This window comes from Pollicipes pollicipes, unplaced genomic scaffold (assembly GCF_011947565.3).
Source record: "Pollicipes pollicipes isolate AB1234 unplaced genomic scaffold, Ppol_2.1 Scaffold_3216;HRSCAF=3773_pilon_pilon_pilon, whole genome shotgun sequence".
NCBI classification, from domain to species: domain Eukaryota; kingdom Metazoa; phylum Arthropoda; class Thecostraca; order Pollicipedomorpha; family Pollicipedidae; genus Pollicipes; species Pollicipes pollicipes.
In genome coordinates this window covers 5,415,783-5,437,633 of record NW_023596251.1, presented here as the reverse complement: position 1 = coordinate 5,437,633, position 21,851 = coordinate 5,415,783, and the positions used below count along the sequence as shown (strand labels likewise).

Genomic DNA, 21,851 nt, shown 5'->3' with positions numbered 1-21,851 from the left:
TTCTTCATAGTTCTACTCCTACCTTTCGCTGATTGAAACTGGTTTCCTTCAAGTCTCGGCGCAATTTCCAGTGGCCATTTTAGATCTACTTTGTCCATAGCTTTCATATTCTTGAATACCCCTATCAGATCTATGTCAACGACATTTCAGCGCATACGAATCCAGTGTGTTAAGCCGATCCTTATATTTCAAGTTGCCTCTTCCATTTAACATCAGAGTTGTTTTTCGCTGAGTCTCTTCAGCCTTTTTATACATTTTGCGAAGCATGGGGACCAAGGCTGCTCACAACACTCTAGGTGTGCTCTGACATAAGCTATGTACAGCTTTTTGACGGCACCCGTACTCTTGTGATGGCTCCGAAGTGCCTAGTTCCTAAGCGGCATTTCAAAGCCGTCGTGAGATATTTATTCCGTGCTGTTGCATACTGTATCCAGTACTAGAGGCATCACCGCATATAAGGGCTTGTCTGTCGTTCCCGAACCCGGGTTGTGGCGAGCGAATATTGTGGTGCATTCGCATTCCGTGAGGTAGGAAAGAGTGACAAGGTCGAAGGATAATGCTGGTGCCGTAGAACAAACGTTTCCACTTTCCTGAGACTATTTTTGTGCTTTTTTGTGCTCGCATCCGGTGTAATGAACTGGAGAAACTTCCCACGATATGAAATATGCAGTATTTCCTCGCACTTCGTCGATGCAAAACCATCACTAGATGCAGATAATTTTAAAACATCTAGCCTATGGCTTACTGAGATGAGCACAAGAGTAAAGCAGAAGGGTGAGCACAGGGGTGAGAGGACTACATGGGTGAAATCTCGGGTTAATTTCGGTGAGAAGCCATTTTAAATTTCATATTTGTCTTCACCTCGTGGTTGAAAATCGACATCGCAGTTTTTAAGATATGGTTTGGTTCCACAGAAATTCTACTGCCCACGCAATTTTATCCCTGCTGTCTGAGCAGCATCACTGACAGAAGGCAGAAGTGTTGCGCATTGTACGTTACTGGTGCGACATATTTCATGCATATTTCATGCATTGGTCTAAAATGAAATGCCAAAATGCAGATACTACTCGACTTCATACTTGTGGTCCGTGGCGGTCAAACACGGTAGCACGGCAGCCTTTTGGTGGCTAGATTCTTAGGTGGCCGGGAAGGGCTGATTTGCGGGCCGCCATTTTGGACAAAGTTGCGTGTCTAGTCTACAGCTGTGTGTAAATTTGAATAAGCCTGCTTTTGTAACGGAAGAGAATAGAGTGCCAATTGGTGCAGGGTAGTCGTCGCCAGGGTGAGAAGAAAGAGATTAAGATTAGGCGGGAGATTGTGCGTTGCCGCATAACGCTGCAGAAGAGCACGGTGGAATGGGAGACAAGGACAGGAGATGATACGTGTTCAAAGGAAGCGAGAAAGTCGACACGAAGAACAGAACGGATCTGGGTCATGTCGCAAAATAGGCTGGTGGGTCAAAGGATGTTACTTTCTCAGAGGCTAGTCAAAATTACTTCTTTGACCGGCTATTGCGTCTACTGCTTGACTACTTTTTCAAAACAAAGAGGTGACCGGAAAGCTCGGATGTCATGCATATTCCGGTACTTTGGATGAATATTCCAACTGCGTCTAGGCAAAAGAAAAAGTAACTTCGGAAGCCTCCTCGCTTGTTTCCTCGGGAGTTAAAAGCGTAGTCGAGGGAAGACGGCAGCCTACCCTCACCAGTTCATCTGCCCTGAGGCTGTCTTCTATGCGAGAGTGGTCGGGGATCCGTCGAAAAGAAACTTCTTTGAGTACAGGCTGAAAAGAACGAATGGTGCGTTGAATGCAGACAATAATGTTTTCAGTCGCCGATGAGGAGTTTTAGATGGCAAGATGAAAAGATTTTGGGTTCGAACAGGTGACTGGAGATCAGATTTCCTGGGATTTGATGCGACAAATGGCTCGCAAAATAGCGATAAGCTAAGCAAAAGGGAAAAGAAAATAAAGCAGACAGAGGTGGAAGAACAACGTCTGCGATTCCGCTAGAAAGTCTCTCCCACCGCTTCCTATGACTCGAAGAAGCTAAATCACCATCAAAGAACAACGATCGAAGAGTGTTGCATGAAAGTCACTGGATCGTGAATTGATCGTGATGGGAATCAGGGTCGATTTCGATTTTCCCAAAATCCATGGACGGTTTTAACAAAGTCCACGAAGGAAGCAGAGTTGGACGAGCCACTTTCCAGAAAGATGAGAGCTTAGTGGTATAAGTGCGTCATTGTCCGTCATGTGAAACCAAATAGTAACACTTTTCGGCCGACGCGAAATGCTTGAGCGCGCCATGCCTCGCCACCACATGACATGCGCATGTGTTATCACCATTCGCACGCTTGTGGCCGTAAGGGATCTAATATTTTGTACCGGCAAGAAAGTTATCTGTTTGTTATTCATAATATATCGATAATGCACTCATAATGCATTCAAGTCCGCAGGTGTTTTAGAGGACGCCCGTCAGCGCGGTAACCGGAGCAAATAAAGACTAACTGCAATAGTGTAAGTGAATACACCGCCTGCGTATCACCAAGGTGAATACACCGTCTGCGTATCACCAAGGTGAATACACCGTCTGCGGAGCGCCAAGGTGAATACACCGTCTGCGTATCACCAAGGTGAATACACCGTCTGCGGAGCGCCAAGGTGAATACACCGTTCTGCGGCGCGCCACGTGAATTACACCCCGTCTGCGGAGCGCCGAAGTGAATACACCGTCTGCGGAGCGCCGACGTGAATACACCGTCTGCGGAGCACCAAGCGACCCGCGCGCTGCTCGAGCGACAGGCGCGTCAGAAATAGACCGGGTACTCAGGTTTTCCGAAGCTCTTCCAACGTCACCTTTTCCGAGACTAGACTCGAGTGCATTACGCTGTGGTCTACGCTGGTAATGCTGCCAGGAGACCGGATATTTAGCAGACCGAAACAAAATGGAAACCGATTCAGTTATCAATCGGGCCCGCCGCCTAGATCTGATTGCTGTTCCAAATTGTCTGTTATTATCCATGCAAAGCCGTGACATAATTGCGCACGGCGTTGATAAACTTAGCCCGCATATGCCCACACTTGTGATATTCGACCTTGGGCTGACATTCCAAGGATCGTGCTGGTGAATTAGCGAATCGCCCAGATATTCTTTGCTGGATCTGCGATGAAGGGAGCGGGCGGGAACGGGCGTTGATAAACGCGTATCTGATAGCTTATCCACCCCTTATGGCGAAGTCCTGATAACACAAACGGAGTTGAAGTGCTCATTGAAATAGACCGCATCGACTGGATGTGTTCATCCAAATAGACTGGATGAAGTGGATGCACCCATCGGAAAGCGCGTTCACGCCGCTGCGCTGTGGCTAGAGGTGCGTAGCCATCTGTCGGCAGCACGGTATCGCCGGCGATCCTGGCACCAGCCGTGTCAGAGTGTAGCCGCCCCCTTACTCTGTTGTCTACAAGCTCTACTGTGATACATGCCAAGCCTGCCTGCAAGCTCGATAACGTCATACAGAGTGGAAAATTCGTCAATGAAAACATGTTCATAGACAGAAAACGTGTTAAAAACATGACGGCATGTTCTGCGCAGACCCAGGTAAATTATGTTCTTAGCAGCACAGCATTCGCACATAGAGCCTGACAGCATGCACAACCTCGGGCTGGTGTTGATGACTTTCGAGTTCACCTTATTATTCATCACAACAGCGAGCAGTCGTCCCCTAAACAGGAGCTGTACCCGCGGGACTGCTGCAGCACAGCCTGCAGCGTGCCGTCCGACTTCTGATTCCCGTGTGGCCACCTCGCACAAGGCTACGGACCTGCTGCCGGCGCTGACACGCAGAGCCGCTGCTCGATCAGCCGCCGCACACAGCCGGCCGTTCCTGCATGGTCAGCCGCCGGATAGGAGTCGCGATTGTTCGCTGCTTCCTCCAAGCCTATTCTGCAGCGGCTTTTGTGGCATTGTTATTTGCGCTCAGAACACGCAGTGGTACCGATAGCGAAACACGGGTCTCAATCCAAAGGAGACGAGGGATTGCAGGCACGTCTGACCTGCTGCTGCTAGGCGAGTTTTCGGGGATGGTCTCCTTCACGTGCTTTGCGGTTCGGGTGCGTTCAGCGATGCGGATCGGTCGGACGTCGCCCGTGGTTTTTGAGTCCTTCCAGTGGCACGCCAGACGGAGCTACTCGGTATCTGCCTCAGATTTAGACGCTAGGAATTGCTTTGATCGTATCTGGCACGAGGAGCTCTTCTTCCAACTAGCTCAAGTGCTGGGGGATCGTTCTTGGTACTTCCTATTAGCTTGGTATGATCACTTACAAGCGTGTATAATCGCTGGAGATCTTCGATTGGAAAATTCAAGCGTTCTCGGTCGTACGACGGTGCGAGGCAGGGTAAATATTGTCTAAAATTGTGATTCTTTACTCCTTGTGGACCATTTAGATATATCTGAAAGGGAGCAGACACTTTTTGTGTCACATTGCAGCTAGTTGTGACGCCGACGAACTCACCGTCCCTGCTCACAAATCCAAGGCATTTCGGGTATTCTCCTGCGGGCCATTGCGAAATTTACGGTAGAATTAGGCTTACCCGCACTCAGAGACAACCGTAAAGCAACACACGTCACTGTCCTGTGTTTTGCTATATTTTGTCGACGGAGTTGGTGATCTGGGGCGTCCCGACCCTCAGCTAAGGTGCCGGCGGAGGTGGTGATCTGGGACGCCCCGACCCTCAGCTAAGGTGCCGGCGGAGGTGGTGATCTGGGACGCCCCGACCCTCAGCTAAGGTGCCGGCGGAGGTGGTGATCTGGGACGCCCCGACCCTCAGCTAAGGTGCCGGCGGAGGTGGTGATCTGGGACGCCCCGACCCTCAGCTAAGGTGCCGGCGGAGGTGGTGATCTGGGACGCCCCGACCCTCAGCTAAGGTGCCGGCGGAGGTGGTGATCTGGGACGCCCCGACCCTCAGCTAAGGTGCCGGACGGAGGTGGTGATCTGGGACGCCCCGACCCTCAGCTAAGGTGCCGGCGGAGGTGGTGATCTGGGACGTCCCGACCCTCAGCTAACCATACGCGCGGAGTCCTGGCGCGTGCGAATGCCGTCGGGCGACGATTGAGCGGCTCATCGCATAGTCATCGGCGGGTGAAATGTGCCGGGGGAGCTTCACGTGGTCCTAACCCAGCTGGCAGGCCTATCAAGGAGTCTCGCACCGGCAAGGCCTTCCTATGCAACGCTGCGGTGAGGCCGACCCAGACAGGTCGTGGTCTGGCGATCCGTCTCTAGCCAGCAGATACGAACGAAGTGGAGGTGCTTCAAACTGTGGGACAGCAAGTGAGCTTGGATTGCCTCCCTATAGGCATCACACCGTCTTGACGACTGTCCTAGCTGTAGCACACAGGTGCAGGGGAGCGTCAGAGACAATGCATGCAATCCCGTCGGAGGCATCCGATCATAGCGCAAACTAAGCCAAGTCTCGTCACGCTCCCTGACATTGACGCCTTAATCTGAGCTGTCGGGTCAGTTTCCGGACCTGGTGCGTTGTGACCAGCCACCGTCCCCGGGAGACCGCAGATGTGTCCACTAATAGCGCAGGTGGCTATATCGCATATCGTGCTTCACCGCGCGAAGGTGGTCTGGTGAACACCCTGCCGCTCCTGCTGGGGAAACTCGGTGTGGTGAACACCCTGCAGCTCCTGCTGGTGGAAACTCGGTGTGGTGAACACCCTGCCGCTCCTGCTGGTGAAACTCGGTTTGGTGAACACCCTGCAGCTCCTGCTGGGGAAACTCGGTTTGGTGAACACCCTGTCACTCACCCTGGAAAAACACCCACGTAAATCTTAGTTTAATCTACGAAAAAAATTCATGCACGTTGTGGTTACGCTTGTCTCGCGCCGAAAAAGGCGTCTTCTTAGTCCTAATGTTTCAATGCTTCTAATTTTATCCTGCTTCTCCTGCTATACCATGCGTGAAAGCGTCCATGTAGACCATAGCACTCAGGCCATTAGGCGATAGGCCTTTTTCAGACCGATGCTAGTGTCTGTCAAGTGTAACCCAATCAAACAGAACAAAATTGAAGCAAGCATAGTGCAGAACAGTCACACCCCGCCCCCCACCCCCGCTTTGCTGAATTCAATTTCGTATTGTTTGCAAACCTCCCATAAAGGCAGGCACGGCTCCTCCCGAAGGGAACCAAAGGTTAGAGGGACTTTTAGTGCGGGTCGGAGAAAGGAAGCCAAAGGCCTGTCGTAATCACATCAATTGGTATTCTTGTCTGTTGGTGCCACACGTGCACATTGGACATGCATTGGTGATGGTATTTTGGACAGTTTGAATGCTGTTTTCTGTGGTATGTCATCTAACTTGGGCTCGACACGGCTTAGCAAAAGTCGGCGTAACAACAGGAGTAATAGGCCCTCAAAGGCAGGGAGCTAGAATCGCTTTTGAACTATGGTGGGAGTAAAAAATGTCATTGCAAAAGACCGTGCGGGAGTGAAAAAATAAATCCACAAAAGATGGAACTTATGAACTTGTGACTGATGATTCAGCAAACAAAGACATCTATTTTAAGTTGGCATGGACGTAATATCAGAAACCTGACAAAACTGTTTTTTAACATCTTAGACCATTAACATGAAAAAGAATACACTAAAGCATAGTAATTTCATGACAGTGTAATGAACATACAAAATTATTAACATCAATAATTTGATGCTGCACTTTAAACTTCCCTTTCACGGCACTTTTAACATAAAACAAAGCAAAGGAATTCAATAATAAAATAACAACAGAACATTCAACAAGCATAAAACACCCAACCAAAAAAAAACCTAGGACTGCTACACATCAGCCCATCACCAAGTCAAGCTCAACAGACATACCTCTGGCCTGTGTTAAGATGGGGTCAGGGAAAACAAGCATTTTGTCACTGTTTCTTACAAAATACCAATGCTTATTTCCATAAATGTAGCCTAATTATGCCTAACCTAAAGAGGCCTTACTTCATCTCATCCTGTGTAACCTGTTTGTATCACATTTTGTGAGTTACTGATTCTTGCACAAGTCCTGTTGCCACTCGTTTTGCGCTTAACCAACTTAACCTAACTTAGAGTAGCCCATATGCTTAACATCATCTCAACTCACCTATCTGCTGACAGCAGCACTTGTGATAAAAACTTGAAAAAGCTGCTGGTTTCAACTTGCATTTTTATACAGGTCATCCGGGTATGTTTGTTGACATCAGACAAACTTTACAACACATAAATCAAAGCTCTTTGAATCACTTTGAACAGTTTATTTTGATTGCCATGGTTAACCTATGCCAAGGGCAATAATGGGTATGGTACACAAAACAATCTCTCTTCTCCAAAAGTAACATAACTTTTAGATGACCACGCCAGTATCGCTGCTTGCCTTTTCAGCTGTAGCAAAGGCATCTATTTAGGCTTGTTTATTCATATTTAATGGCAAAGTTTAAGATGTTGGCTTCACATTTTAAATGCGGTGGTCTGACTATATGTTACATACTAATATTTAACTCATGTTATAATTGCCATGCAGTTTAGAGTATCCCTGTTTAAACATATATTGCATATATACAGTAGTCATTTGCCCGTCAGTAAACCATGACAACTAAAGAAAACATCTGGTTGAAGCAGCCATGAGGGACCACTTCAAGAAATTTCGGGCAAATAACCAAAAACATGGAAAAATAAGCCCATTGCATGCCTTGTGGCATCGTGATTTGTCTTATGACAAAGCTTGATGGATTAAAACAGAAAATGGCTAGCTCTGGTTACCAATCATTTGTTGAAAGCAGGTAAGGTAATTAGCCAACAGAAGACTTACTGGCTTCTTCCTGCTCCCCCAAAACAAAAAGTCAGTACCTTTTGCATGGTCTGCTGGCAGACAGAGTCATCCCACCCCCCCACCCCCAAATATAAATGTCAATCATGCCCACCAACCTGCGAGATTAAAATGCGAAACAAGTAAGAGGTGGGCTTGATAAACATCTCCAGAGGGCAAAATTTCGCCATCAAACACTTCTTTATTAGCTGCGTCAGGTCTGTCCCAAAGCTCTATATGGCAGCATTAGGATAGCTTTGTCAGGTAGCCTGGTGAGTTAGACACTCGAAAGGCTTAGATTTATCATTATTGAGCACCACCATGAACCGATAAAACGGTTAAACGAGGGTTTAACAGAGCAAACATGGCGGTAAAAATAAGTTCTGTGCTTCAAATTGTCTCCTTCATTCCCTGTGAATTGTTCACTGTTGGGTGCATATCGAATATGTTTGGGCGGCTGTCGAATTAATCCGATTTATGTATGGAATACTTACAAGTTTGCAGTTGGAGCATCTTGTAGAGAAAGTGGTCAACATTTTAGGCAACAGATGGTACCTCTAAATGCAATCTATAATGAATGAAGAATAAAGTTGTATCACACTCATATGATACCAAGAAAACAAAGTAGTTAAATAAATATAAAGACTGATACTTTTCTGGCAAAAATTTGGTATCAGCTGATTTTACTTAAATCTGGTGACATGAGTGCTCAAATGGTGATATTTTATCTTGTAAATGTAATTTAGAAGACATTTCATGACTTGTTCACTACTGCATTTCGGGAGTAATGCGATTTAGTGGTCAAGCTTCCTCGGGAAAAAAGAAATACGTGAAGTAAAATTCTCTGCCAAGCCTTGCTAGCGTTTGCATTAGGCTCTGCTTTCTTGGTGTGGTGGTGAGACCAAAACAATAGTGGATGCATGAAAACCTTGCATTTGGCACACAGCTGCCGATTGTGATGCATTTTGTAAACGAACCAAACTTAATGCGCGCAAGCGGCTGGAGTCGCTGAGGTTCATGGGCTTGGAGGTACCTGGCGCCCTTACTCTGTGCACACATAGACATAATTCAGATGTAGGTGAGGCAGGACATAGCCATAGGTGTCCAGGTTCTGTGGAGCCTCGTTTATGCTTCGTGGTTTCAAGTGAGCTCGGTTTTGGATGACATCTGAAAACCTCAGAAAGGCAACTGGGGTTTGGCATGTGCGATCAGACAATGTCAGACAGGAGTGAAAAATTCACTTAAAATATGGGGAAAAGGAGTGAAAAATCCTCCTCATAGGGTGTTGCTTTACACACAAAGTCGGCAATTCTATGACACTGCTCAAAGGTGTCAATAGAGGCAAGAAATCAGCTCTTAAAGATAAATTTCACCCAAAATTTACCTCATTTTATAGTGAATCCAGCGTAGAATTCAAGGAATAGGGTAGATCAGAGACATACGTTGCTTTCCGAAAACTCAGGCCGTAAGGGCAACAGCGGTTTGTTTGACTGTCGTCGAAAAATGGGCATGCTCCTTTGTCACCCAGCCACGTAGGCTTTGTTGTATCGCGCTCGTTTTTCTATGAAATTTGCCACAGGTGAAATTTTGCCACAGTTTTAAATTTACTAGGCTTATGGCTATCCCGTAAAACGCCCAATGCGGTGTGGGACGAAAGAGGGGATCGATAGACATTATGCTAGACATAGATAGACATATATAGACGTTGTCGGTTGCCACGCAGACGATGCCAAGAAGCAAGCTTATGAAGTGAGACATCTCTAGCGACCGTTAGCAGTGGGTTTGATTACTAAGTTATGCCGTCCGCCTTTCGTAGAAGTTTAACAGGCGGCGAGCCGCGGAACGAACTTTTGCGTGTTAGAGTTCCGATAGATATGTTGGAAAAACGACTGACTATGAGAGGCTCGAGAGGAGGCTGGCGTCAGGCTCGGAATCTGTTTTATAAGCCGCATCCATCGATCTGCAGTAATTTGGGATTTTAGGAATTTTATGCTGTGCATCGTAAAAAAATGGCAAATGTTTTGCGTAGATATTGTGCATGACAAAATTGGACGACACGTCTGCTTGGTTCAATGACGTCATCTCTGCTGACCGAGGAAACGGCGCATTTTGCCTGCGATTGGTGTCGGAAACATCGGTATCGGCCGCTCCACGTTCAAGCGCTGAGGCACCTATCAGCCGCACAGAGTTCTGAAATCCATTACTTAACTACAGCCGGTACACTCGCCTGCATCGTCCAGTTTGTTTCACACTTTTCTGTTCGCCGAGATCTGGCATCAATTTTCAAAGCCGCTCTGCTCTGATACGAGCGGATCCATGTTTCGCTGTCATTGTCCGTTTTATATTACATCAATGTTAGTGTATCGCTGCTGCGATGCCATGTTCTCGTGATCTAAACTGGACTCCAGCCCACGTTCTTCATACGTTTTTTTATTTGGAATGTGAAAATATTATACACTTCACTCTGGGTGAATTTCGGAAATACAGTCACAGAGATCCTGCAATTTCGCAGCAGAATCCAGTCTGAACAAATAGCTTGCAGGCAAGTACTTAACAATATATACCGTTCAGGTTTTAAAACACGAAACATAGCATTTCATTGGGTTTGGTCCAAGGAGCTTATGCCCCAACTGAAGTTCCTTTATACAAAAACTGAATGAATCGGCAGACTGTACATAAGGACTGAATCTTAAATGTCAGCAGTCAGAACCTAATTTACCCATGCAATGATTCTCCCTGGCTCTCAAACGCCCTCGGGGCATTCATGACGCCACTTCCAAGCCTGTGTAAGTGCATGAAAGTGACACTGATACAGACTTATGAGCCTTTTCCTCCTTCTCTCACAACGCGCCACTCCTGCCGAGCTTTCATCGCTGCTGGGTCTGAGCGCTCGCCATTTATCAGCGGGCGTAGATGAGGTCAGAGATCAGAGGTCAGTAAGGTCAGAGGCCAGAGAGCACGGTCACCCGAGGCGATGGATCAGCTGCCGTGGAGTGGGGGGATGAGCATCACGTGGTGGTCTGTTTGCTGACCGTTTAGACACAGCCGACGATGGTTTAGCTGCGATGAGCCCGTTTCGCGGATAGTTGCACGGTACCGGGGACCTAAATGCTGCCATTGGGACCCTTCAATGCATCTCGTACGAAGGTCAGAACGCCCCTGAGTGGCAGGCGTCGGGGAGGGGGGGGGGGGGGGGATGTGGCGGGTGACACGGGCGAATGGCTGCACCGGTGCTGCGCGGGATAGCTGCTGTCGAGGGCACGCTTTCCATTCGCTATCTAACACCAGTGCGTCGCGAAGACGCTAAAACTTATGAGCCTCTACACCTGCTGTGTTATTTATTTTGTGACAATATATATGCGTATTTCAAGTGGAATAAATTACCGTACAGGCCTTCCATAGAAAGAAGCATCAAATTCTCCAGCATTTCAAAGCGGACTGTCATGTGGCACTCTCCATTGTCATTTCCGTATTACCTAAATCTTAGGTGATCACACTATAAACTCACCCGCTGCAGCTTAGGTCTGACGGGAGTCAGCCCAGATAGGGCGGATACACGACGACGGTGGTGTATATTTGGTGAGTATGTTGCTTATTCGGTGCTATATGTATATATATATATATATATATATATATATATATATTATAAATCACATATGTGGCAAATCAGCAAACTAGCTGGCTTCTCTGAATGTTGGCGTGCGACAGAAGCGCGCTGTGTCAGAGACTGGTGCGCACAGGCGTACATCGTGTCTGGGGCGAATGCCGCATCACGCAACTATCACCCCTTAGCACCAATCACCATACAACTGTCGCCTTACAGAATCAATCATCATGCAACTTTTGCCCCACCATGCCAATCCGGACCAGCAGCTATTTGGGCCACTTCTCCCGAAGGCTGTCCCTGGATAAGTAGTTCTCAGTTGGCGTCTGTTCGCGAGACGCCGTGACTTCACACCATCTTCACCAAATGACGCTCCATTTTCATCCGGTGACGGTCCGAAGGGAAGATTCGGGAAGACAAATGGTGCGCAGCGCCTGTGTGGCCACCTCGCTCTCGAGCCCTGCCGCAATTAGTGGGAGCTGATTATGGAAATTGGGACAAACAGGTTCGCTTGCAATACGTCGCCGGAAGAGACGCGCTGTAGGATAATTAGGTTGGCGCCTGTCCATGTTCGTTCTAATATATTAAAGAAACGCTGCTTGATACGCATCTTGGAGATTTGGAGTCATTCTGGCACCTTCCTCCACCTAGGGAGGGTGCCAATTCTTAAATCCATATGAAGGGCAAATCAGGACTTTGAACATGCGCCGCCGTGTGTGGTTAGCTCGCTCCTGCAGAAGCCATGCACGGAAATGCGAACAGAATGTGTCTTCGGCTGCTGAGTCTTAAAAAGTATTATTTAATAATTGAGATTGCAGGTATATATATATATATATATATATATATATATATATATAATATATGTGTGTGTGTGTGTGTGTGTATAAGGATTTACAGAAATATGTGTATATATATATATATATATATATCTGTTCTATGATGAAATATGATGATACTATGATGCCGGTCATGATCATGCTCTGTGCGATGTCTGTAACCTATCGATGAACGACATTAGTACATATAAGAACCCATAGTACATACCCATATAAGAACCCACATAGTGTCGCCATGTGCCAGGCTTCTGGACCTTCTGAGGGAGCATAGCGGGCGGTGTTTCCCATAGCAAGATCAAGTGTGTGGAGGTGACGTTAAAATAATAAGATACGTGATTTGACGTGATGCGAGATGAGATGAGGTGAAAAGAAGTAGTTGAGGTGAGATGGGGTGGGACCAGACGAGGCGGGTTCAGGGTTAGATGAGCTGTGGTCAGATGGAGAAAGGTAGCGTGAGACTTGCTCGGGATAGACGCCGCCAGGTGACAGGAAGTGTGTTTCAACGCACGGTTTGTCGTCCTTTAAGCATCACTTTCCGCTAGTATCGACCGTATGCCTTCCCTCATGTTCACCCCTCGCCGTATTCGCCGTTCACATCTGTTGCAGGTTGGTGACGACATCATTTACGCCTATTTTCTGGTGGAGATGTTGATCAAGATGGTGGCGATGGGTGTGTATGGCGAGAGGACCTATCTGGCTGAGAGTTGGAACCGGCTCGACTTTTTCATCGTGGCTGCCGGGTAGGTGTCGTCGGTCGCCGCTAGATGGCAGTAGTGTGCTCTGACGACATGTGCAGGGACCTTTCATGCGTTCCATTATCATTCATGTTGTAAACCACGTATATTCAAATACATCGAGCACTCCGTGAAGATGGGCGCAAGTCTATGTGTGAAACACAACGGCAAAGCTATAAACCCCTGACTTGCGGTGGCACTTAGCTGATGAAAAACTCACCAGCCATTTGGCAAACAACACCAGCATGAGGGACGCAGGTCTGCGGCCTTGCGAGCCGCGGCGACCGGTTCCACGCAAATCAGTCAGACTGGGTGCTTGGCGGGTGCTGCTGGTGTACGGCAGTCATGTTAGAATTAGTCGTCTCAGAACATTGGCGAGCACTCACCGGAGCGCGTGTGCACGAAAAGACCTGGACCCGACATAAGTACAAAATGTTGAAAAATTGATCGTAAAGCTTCTGCAACTGAAGAGCACGATCATAGATGTGCCGTGGTTTCCCGCGTGTCTGCTCCGGTACGCCTCCCACCCTCCATTCAGAGTGTGCCTGCTCCGGTACGCCTCCCACTCCCCATTCAGAGTGTGCCTGCTCCGGTACGCCTCCCACTCCCCATTCAGAGTGTGCCTGCTCCGGTACGCCTCCCACTCCCCATTCAGAGTGTCTGCTCCGGGCCTCCACTCTCCATTCAGAGCGTGCCTGCTCCGGTACGCCTCCCACTCTCCAGAGTGTGCCTGGCTCCGGTACGCCTCCCACCCCCCATTCAGAGTGTGCCTGGCTCCGGTACAGCCTCGCACTCTCCACTTCAGAGCGTGCCTGGTGGCGCCCTGCCTTAGTGGAGTGGTATGTCTCACCCTTCCACAACGCTGCATTAGTCATCGACGTTCTGCCCTTCACGGTCCAGGTCATGAGCAGTTAAGGGCGAGGCGAAGCGAGGGCGCCCACACAACCAACCATGACTCTCAACGCCAACAGACGAGCCAACACGCGAACCCCATCCCCACCGCGCTGCGAGGTCGCGTCGCAGGGGGTCGGTACACGGAGACTGGCGGGGGCTGCCCGACTGGAGGGCTGGGGGCCGCGTGACGGGAGGGCTGGGGGCTGCGTGACGGGTGGGCTGGGGGCTGCGTGACGGGTGGGCTGGGGCCGCGTGATGGGAGGGCTGGGGGCTGCGTGGCGGGTGGGCTGGGGGCTGCGTGACGGGTGGGCTGGGAGCCGCGTGACGGGAGGGCTGGGGGCCGCGTGACGGGAGGAATGGGGGCTGCGTGACGGGTGGGCTGGGGGCTGCGTGACGGGAGGGCTGGGGGCCGCGTGACGGGAGGGCTAGCATCAGTTACCTCCATGGCACCAGTTCATTTTAGCAGGGGTGTGGCGCTGCCAGGAAAGCCAGCTTGCCTTAGTCGCGGATCGGAGTCGAGCTAAGCTGCTCTGGTGGACTGCTGCTGCCGGTTGAGCTCGGCTGTTTGTGTAACTTTAAGCGACGATTTCTTGGACGTCTGAAAGGGCTTCTGAAAGCAAAACTGGGATGCTTAACATAAAACTTTATAATGACGTGATATCAAAGGAACTCTTGCAGACCAAGCTAATAAAGTGCATTTCCATTCATAGTAATTAATCACAGTAATTATAGCAGGCCCTGCTGCACAATCTCCTAATTTCACGAGCACAAGAGTATACTCGAGTATGAAAGAGCGTTTGGGTCTGGATTGGCTTCAAGTGGCTTGAGCGTGCGTTTTAAACACATTGAGTTGACCAAGGTATGGTGTTGGAGCGAATGGAGGATGCCGTTTATCAAGCAAACATAACGGAGCCGGTGTTTGCATCGTGTCACCACATAAGACAATTTTTAAACGTCCTCGGTTTTGACCCCTGGCTCAGTCAAAACGGTCACAGCGGGCCTTTCAAGCATTCAAAAGTGGTGCTTAGCCGCCTTTGCATGCAGCCACGTCAAGCTTAAGGCCCTAAGCCATACTATCTTCAAACATCCATTCATGTATTTTGGACTGTGTATGTTAGTGCTTTTCCTTATGCATCTGTTTAAAATATTTTTGTATTGCCACACCGTCTTGTTTGCATTGTATTCTATATCGCATTTTTGCCTTGCGTGTTTGTAATGTATTGCTGTGCTTTCGACCTAGTGTATTGCAGTGCGGCCTTGCATGTACAATATTGTATTTTTCAGTCTGATCGAGTACTGCTTAAACGTGGAAAACATGGACCTGTCGGCCATCCGCACAATACGGGTACTGCGACCTCTACGAGCCATTAACCGGATTCCCAGTAAGTTGCGGCGTGAGCAAAGGCCTGGTCTGATCCCATCTGCGCTCTCTGACTCCGGGTGCGCTCTGAGAGCCACTTCAGACGTCCCGCTGAGCTGTTGCCATAGATCAAACGCCGAGAAGCTGCTGAATGTGCCCGCAGACCCGACTGACAACGAATAACATTGCCTCTGATTCGTGGCCTGCATCACTTCACGTGTTGATTATAATTTGCTCATCTCAAGATTGAACCCAGCGGATAATTATCTTACAATTAAATTGGTCGGCGGCGGGCCGCCCGGGCATGTGATTACGGTCGCATCAAAGGCCGGGCGCCGATTTCAGTGGCGGATGCCGTTTCAGGTATGAGAATTCTAGTGATGCTGCTGCTGGACACGCTGCCCATGCTAGGCAACGTGCTGCTGCTGTGTTTCTTCGTGTTCTTCATTTTCGGCATCGTGGGCGTGCAGCTGTGGGCTGGCATCCTCCGGCAGCGGTGCTTTCTCCAGCTGCCGCCAAACGTGTCGTACGCGGGGTAAGTAAGTCTGATGTCGACGACATCTATGGCCGATGATAACGTCAACCGCTATGACGTGAATGGTGCTTTTTCCAGCTTCATAGCTCACTTAAAAAGGTCTTGATTACAGAGGTTAACAGCATCCAGCGCGCCTGAACACGGATGTCGATTTGTATGCTTTTGTGAGGGCCCTGGCCCTCCCCAATGTTGAGCGCTCCCCCCTCCCCCCTCCCCCCCTCCAATGGTGGCTTGGCCCTCCGCAATGTTTTTGGCTGGAATGATGCAAAAATAAACGTTGGTGAAAGATGATCATAACACAAAGACTATCTACTTTGATCTTTCTGCGTAGTAGTGTCTCGTACCACTCATAATAAAGAGTCATGGTTGCTCTCACCACAAGATGCAACTCGTAACAGCTGAGCGGATGAACGATGTAATAGACTTTCCATACCTAGCACCATAAGACACACAATGGTTTGTGAGGTTAAAATGAAAAGCTCTGGAAAATGAGGCCGACCTAGGTCCTTCGTGGCTAGTCTCGTCGTCGTCCCCCACAGCCAAAATGTGTGTCGCCTTCCATGATCGCCTCAGAAGAGCGGCATCGGCGCCCTGAAGTGGCCTCTGAAAGGGCGCTTTTACGTGCCGATCAGAAGAGATGCGTCCGTTCAGTGTCTGCTCCATGGATCTAACCTTGCATGACTCTATTCTGCTTAAATTAAAAACTTGTGTAAATTATACAAAGATTACAACATATATTGTTTAACCAAAATAAAGTGGGCTAAACCCGATGGGAAAAAGTGGGTGGGCGGGGAAATGTAGGTTGTCGGGCCTTTGGTATCCCCCCTCCTTATAATTTACCAAAATTGACACCCGTGCGCCGGAGCTCCAAAACACTTGAGGTCATGAGCAAGTCTTACAGGCCTACCAGGTAGAAGCACCGTTGCACTGGAGTGGTTTGGGAACCCCTGGACAGGTCACGTGACCGGCGCGGTCAAACGGCCGTTTGTGCGGGGCGAGCAGCTGAGGCCGCGTTCAGACAAGTGTACAGTGCGAACTTAGTTCGCTACTAGCCCCATTTGGCAAACCTCTTAAGCGATGCACCGTGCTGAGCTCAATTTATATTTGAGCTGCTGATGGAAGCACATACCTGGGATCAGTTGCACGCCATGCTGCATAGCACTGTCATGTGTGCCGGTCAATCCGCCTGGCCTGCATTGGACTGCTTCAACGCCCTCCTCTTCGCGCCGCGGATTCCACGTCAGAACCATGACGTCAGAACCATGACGTCAGAGCCACACGGATAATGCGCGATCACTGCGCAGTATCCGGGATCACTACTGCTATTTGCGAGAGCAGGTTTGTTTATGCATGTTAAAACGAATCATCGTCCTGGAACATACATTCTAGCTGGACATTTAAAGCTAGTTAATTTTACACATTAAGTTATGTAGCGATCTCAAGACTACGATATGGCTGACTTAACAACAGCTTAATGATTCATATGAATCGCTGAACTTGGGCTCCTCCTCTTTCTTTTCTCCGTGTCTTGCCTGCGTGCCTGCGATTTCACCTTTCACCGCTGTTCTCGTGGCATGCCGTCTGCACCGCTGGTTTTTAGTCACAACGTCGAATGTTCTCCTCCTGTGTGCCTCCTGCTCAAGAAAGAGGTCTCACCGCCGTACATGACCCGTTCCTCTTCTTCGTTTCGTGTCAGACTCGATTGGGTTCGGTTGCAGGCTCTCGCCGCTCTGGTTCTCGCCAGAACGTGCGTTCTCGCCATACGGTCATGGTCAAGGTCTCTGGTGGAGGGGCTCGCATACTGCCTTATGCATTCTTCAAACATCTGAATGCATCGCGCGATACATTTAGCAAAAGTGATGCCGGGCGAGGTTCGAGTATCTCCTCTAAATTTTGGTCTTATCGTGCCGCCCGTATCGTCCGTGCTAGCAACTGTTTGCTTTTGACGCTGCGATGTTTGTCAACAAGTTTTAGGCTGAAAATACGCTACATGGAAGGTCGCAGGGCCAATTCAGGGATGTCAGCACTGCACCCTGGCATGAGTAACGAGACGTCGCGAGACAGTGGGCTGAAACCCCACGTTAAGAGGGCTGTATGTTCGCTGTCCCTGTGCATTGCCTGCCCTTGAACAGGTATTATGGTCACATATAAGCCCTGTTCTTGACCTCATGAACGTAGCCTCACCCACTCATGTTCCGCTTCGGGCAATAACATTTTTCACCACGCGTCTCATGGTTCTTCCTCTTGCCTGATACGTATCGAGGCCTTCACAATTCACAGACTTTCCCGGAGCGTTACCTTGGTCTTTCGGCAAACTTTGCTTCGGTCGCCACCAGACCAAATTAAATCACCTTCTTATTCTGCTGGGAAGCTAAGGCGATCGGCGATAGATGCGTTCAGAATTTCAGAACAGTCGCTGCAAATTTGTGCCTCATTTTTTCCGAGCTCACAGAAAAGCACTGTACTAGCTCACGCACCAGAACATGTAAGCCAACGGTGAAGCATCAGTGGAGGCGGAAGTGCACCAATAGAACACTAAGGGTGCATGCACTTTCATCCGAAGAGCTGTAAACATAAGGCACTGCTCCGACGCGAGAGAGGTAACCGGACAAAAAGTTAAAGCTAGGAAGGAAAATGACAAGGAGTCAAATGAGTTAAAGTCAAATGGGAAAAAAGTCAAACATAATTTAAGTCAAATGCTAAACAGGCAAAAAGGCGATGAGTCAAAAAGCCAAAAGGTCAAATGGCAGAAAACCAAAGAGATAAAACAACAAACACAAAAGTTAAATATGCAAAAAGTCAAAAGGACAGCAAGCTAAATAGCAAAAAGTTAATTGCTTAAAACTCAAAAGATAAAAGCAAAATGTAGATACTCAAAAGACAAAAATTAAATGTAAGATCTCACAGGGGTGAAACTCAAAAGAGATTAAGTACGGAAGGGACTACGTCATGAATAGGCTTCCCACTTGTCTCCCAATTCCCTTGTAGCCTTCCCCACTTGTATATCAAAGGGAAAAGACGAGTTCCAAGCCCAAATGAAAGAAATCCAAGTTCCAAGCCCAAAGAAATCCAAGCCCAAATGAAAGAGATGCCGGGCAGCCCTCAAGCAAGTAAGCTGAAAAACTCTTGTCCATTGCGCGCTGATTTCCAGATCAGTTCCAGGGAATTTACTAGGCTGTGTACTTTACTAGGCTTTGTACAGCCACAAGTCTGTGCGTCTCACCTACATTCAGTCTGGGCCCCTTTAAGAATGTCAGCATGGCCCCTTGCACGCCTGCAGATACCCCTTAGTTGTGGGCGTAGTAAGTGACGGCGCAGCAGGGAGGGATCAAGGGAGCAGTTGCCACCCCATATTTGAGCTAGTGGACATAAATTCGTGTTTCTGACCCTTTCTGCATCAAGTCGTAAATCTGACTGAGGCTTCTACACAAAAGGTATCTGCTTACAGTATCCATGGAAAACTACATGGCTCATCCCATCACTATACCTGCCCATGCAATTGTTAATACTTTACCACTTTAACGGGCACTTGATAAAATTGGCCAAACACTATTAACAGTAGCTGTTACTCTTTACGACTTTAACCTATTCAATCACAAAAGTGACCGCTAACAAGCAACAAATTCCGTTTACAAATTTTCGTAGCTACCTGATGTGTAAAATTTTCTTCTCCTTTCATTAGTCTCAGTAATCCAACAAATGGTGTGACCTAAAGCTCCCTTAAGCCCGAAATGATAGAGAAACGTGACATGCACGTTCTATAGATTAGAAAAGTATGGTACTGTCTTGAGGGTTCGGAAAAGAGAATGGCCATAAAGTTATAGTGTGCGTTCCCTTATCTTCTTCGCACCAAAGCTCAAGAAACCCATTAGATAGCCTCCCCAGGAGGATTCTATGTGAGAAGACTCCGTTTTGTCTAGAGTGCCCGAAACCACCTGAAAAATCTTCCATAGCTCAAAATCTATGCCCCCGCTCGTCGGAGGGAAAGGCTCTGCTATGACCATGGTCTTCTGTGGTTCAAGGAATCGTAAACAGACAAGCTAAAAGACGTCACATCGCAAAAAATCACGGTGATTTAAGACCATTAGCCAGCGATGGAGCTTTCTGTTCAGATGCTATAGACATCACATTGCGAAAAATCATAGCGAGTTAAGACGCTTAGCAAGGGGTGTGGTTTCCTTTTCCGGTTGAGGAAGAGGCTTCGGCACCCACCTCTCACCTAGGCTTCAGCCACCAAATTTTGGGAGGAAAGTGGGCCAAATCTGGGGAGAAACCTGTGAAAATATGTTGGGGTAGGTTGAGCCAATTCTCATTTTTTAGCCAACGACCATTTTAAAAAACTACACCCTGCACTGCCATTACGCGAAAGAGCCCTTTTTATCCAAATCTGCGACCCGGCCTATGCTCCTTTCGCGGAGTTACAGAGCCGATAAATGACTTATTCCGACTGTTTGAGCGGGCGGGCTCTTAAAACGCTACCCTCCCCCCCCCCTGCACACACACTTTAAGTCCGCCCCGCGAACGCCTAACCAGAGGCGCACGATGTTATGTTTTGGAACCCGGTCAAATCCACGAAAGTCATTTTACAGCCTGCTCTGCCGTTGTTAATTTTACAGTTAATCCTTAAGACATGTTGTTAATTGACTTGCTTTCGACATTTATCGTTTTCGAGCTTAATACATCTGACCCTTTGCCCGTTTGGCTTTTGTCTTTTGATGTTAATATTTTTGACTTTTATCGCCTTTGATTTTTGTCTATTTGATTCTTGCAACTAACTTTCATCCTTTTGGTTTTTTGAAGTTTGTCTTTTTTTCCCTTTGACTTTTGGCTTTCTGCCCATTTTTCATTTGAATTTTACCCTGTCTGACTTTTGGCCCTTTGACTTCTTGCCATTTGACTTTGTCCTTTGACTTTTTGTTGTATAATTTTTATCCTGTAACCCGAGAAAAAGGGGCCAGCAGAGGTTTCCGATGGCTGGAATCGAACTCAGACATATGGCCCCTACGGAGCACGCATTCGGTGGTTGTGATTAGCGGAGACCCACCAGGCGTCCGGGAAAGTCAGCTCGTAAAACACCAGCGGCATCTGGTTTCCCATTCGTTAAGCGATGTAGTCACTGCTGTGGCATTCGATGACCGTTTGGTTCAAAAGCCTCTGCAAAGCTTTGAAGTGGTAGTCGCTGTAGCCAATGATTGCGTCATTTGAAAAGGCTGGCTTCACCTCCGTGTAGTCTGAACTTCGTCCTGCAGTCGCATCTTTAGGCTCTTTCACATGAACATTAAACCGGTTCTTGGCGTAAGCCGGACGTGTGATTGCCTTGGGGACACGAGACCATGTGTTGGGTAGCTTCGTTAGCAGCAAGACAAAACACAACGAGTCGCGACACTTCTTACGTTTGGCTTATGACATTTGCATTCGTTCTTACTTAACTCTGCGTAGCAAGCAACATCTAAAACCGATTTATGTGAAATAGCAGCCAATCAAGTCCAGAATGGCGAAATCTGCCTTATTGGCCCGCGTAATGCTTCAAATAAAACAGACGCTGTTTGGATGAGGACGACTCAGGACTTATTGCTTAACCCTGTGACGTATCTCCTTGGATGTAGATACCCCCCAGCCGCTTCGAGTATCGGCGGTGAGCCCCAGCCAGTCGGACTTGTAACACCGCGGACTGCTCAGCGAAAAAACACCACGCCTGCTTTGTGGCCACCCAGCACAACTGTCAGCTCAAACTGCCGTCCTGTGCAAAACGGCTCCCAAACCCAACGCTGCGGTGTTGGCGTGCTGGGCTACTCACTCGGTCGCGTTCCCGCTTCAGAGTAAGCGCTGGTGCTGAATGTTTAGCGGAAAGGCTAAAATTGGTGCCCGTGCAACGCTCCGCGCGGAAGGGATGCCGTTCATTTTCGCTTCCATTGCCCTGGAATACTTTGCCCGAGCATCGTGGTTGTCATTATAGATAGAGAGAGAGAGAGAGAGAGATAGAGAGAGAGAGAGAGAGAGAGAGAGAGAGAGAGAGAGAGAGAGAGAGAGAGAGAGAGAGAGAGAGATA

At 48.4% G+C, this 21,851-nt stretch overlaps 1 protein-coding gene across 1 annotated transcript in view; it reads left to right on the top strand.

Moving 5' to 3' along the window:
* Ca-alpha1T (Ca[2+]-channel protein alpha[[1]] subunit T) overlaps positions 1–21,851 on the top strand; it is a 170,371-nt gene that overhangs the window by 78,479 nt on the left and 70,041 nt on the right. Inside the window, 3 exon segments of the mRNA XM_037213767.1 lie at positions 12,886–13,019; positions 15,192–15,289; positions 15,631–15,802. Of these exon segments, the coding sequence (XP_037069662.1) occupies positions 12,886–13,019; positions 15,192–15,289; positions 15,631–15,802 (404 nt within the window).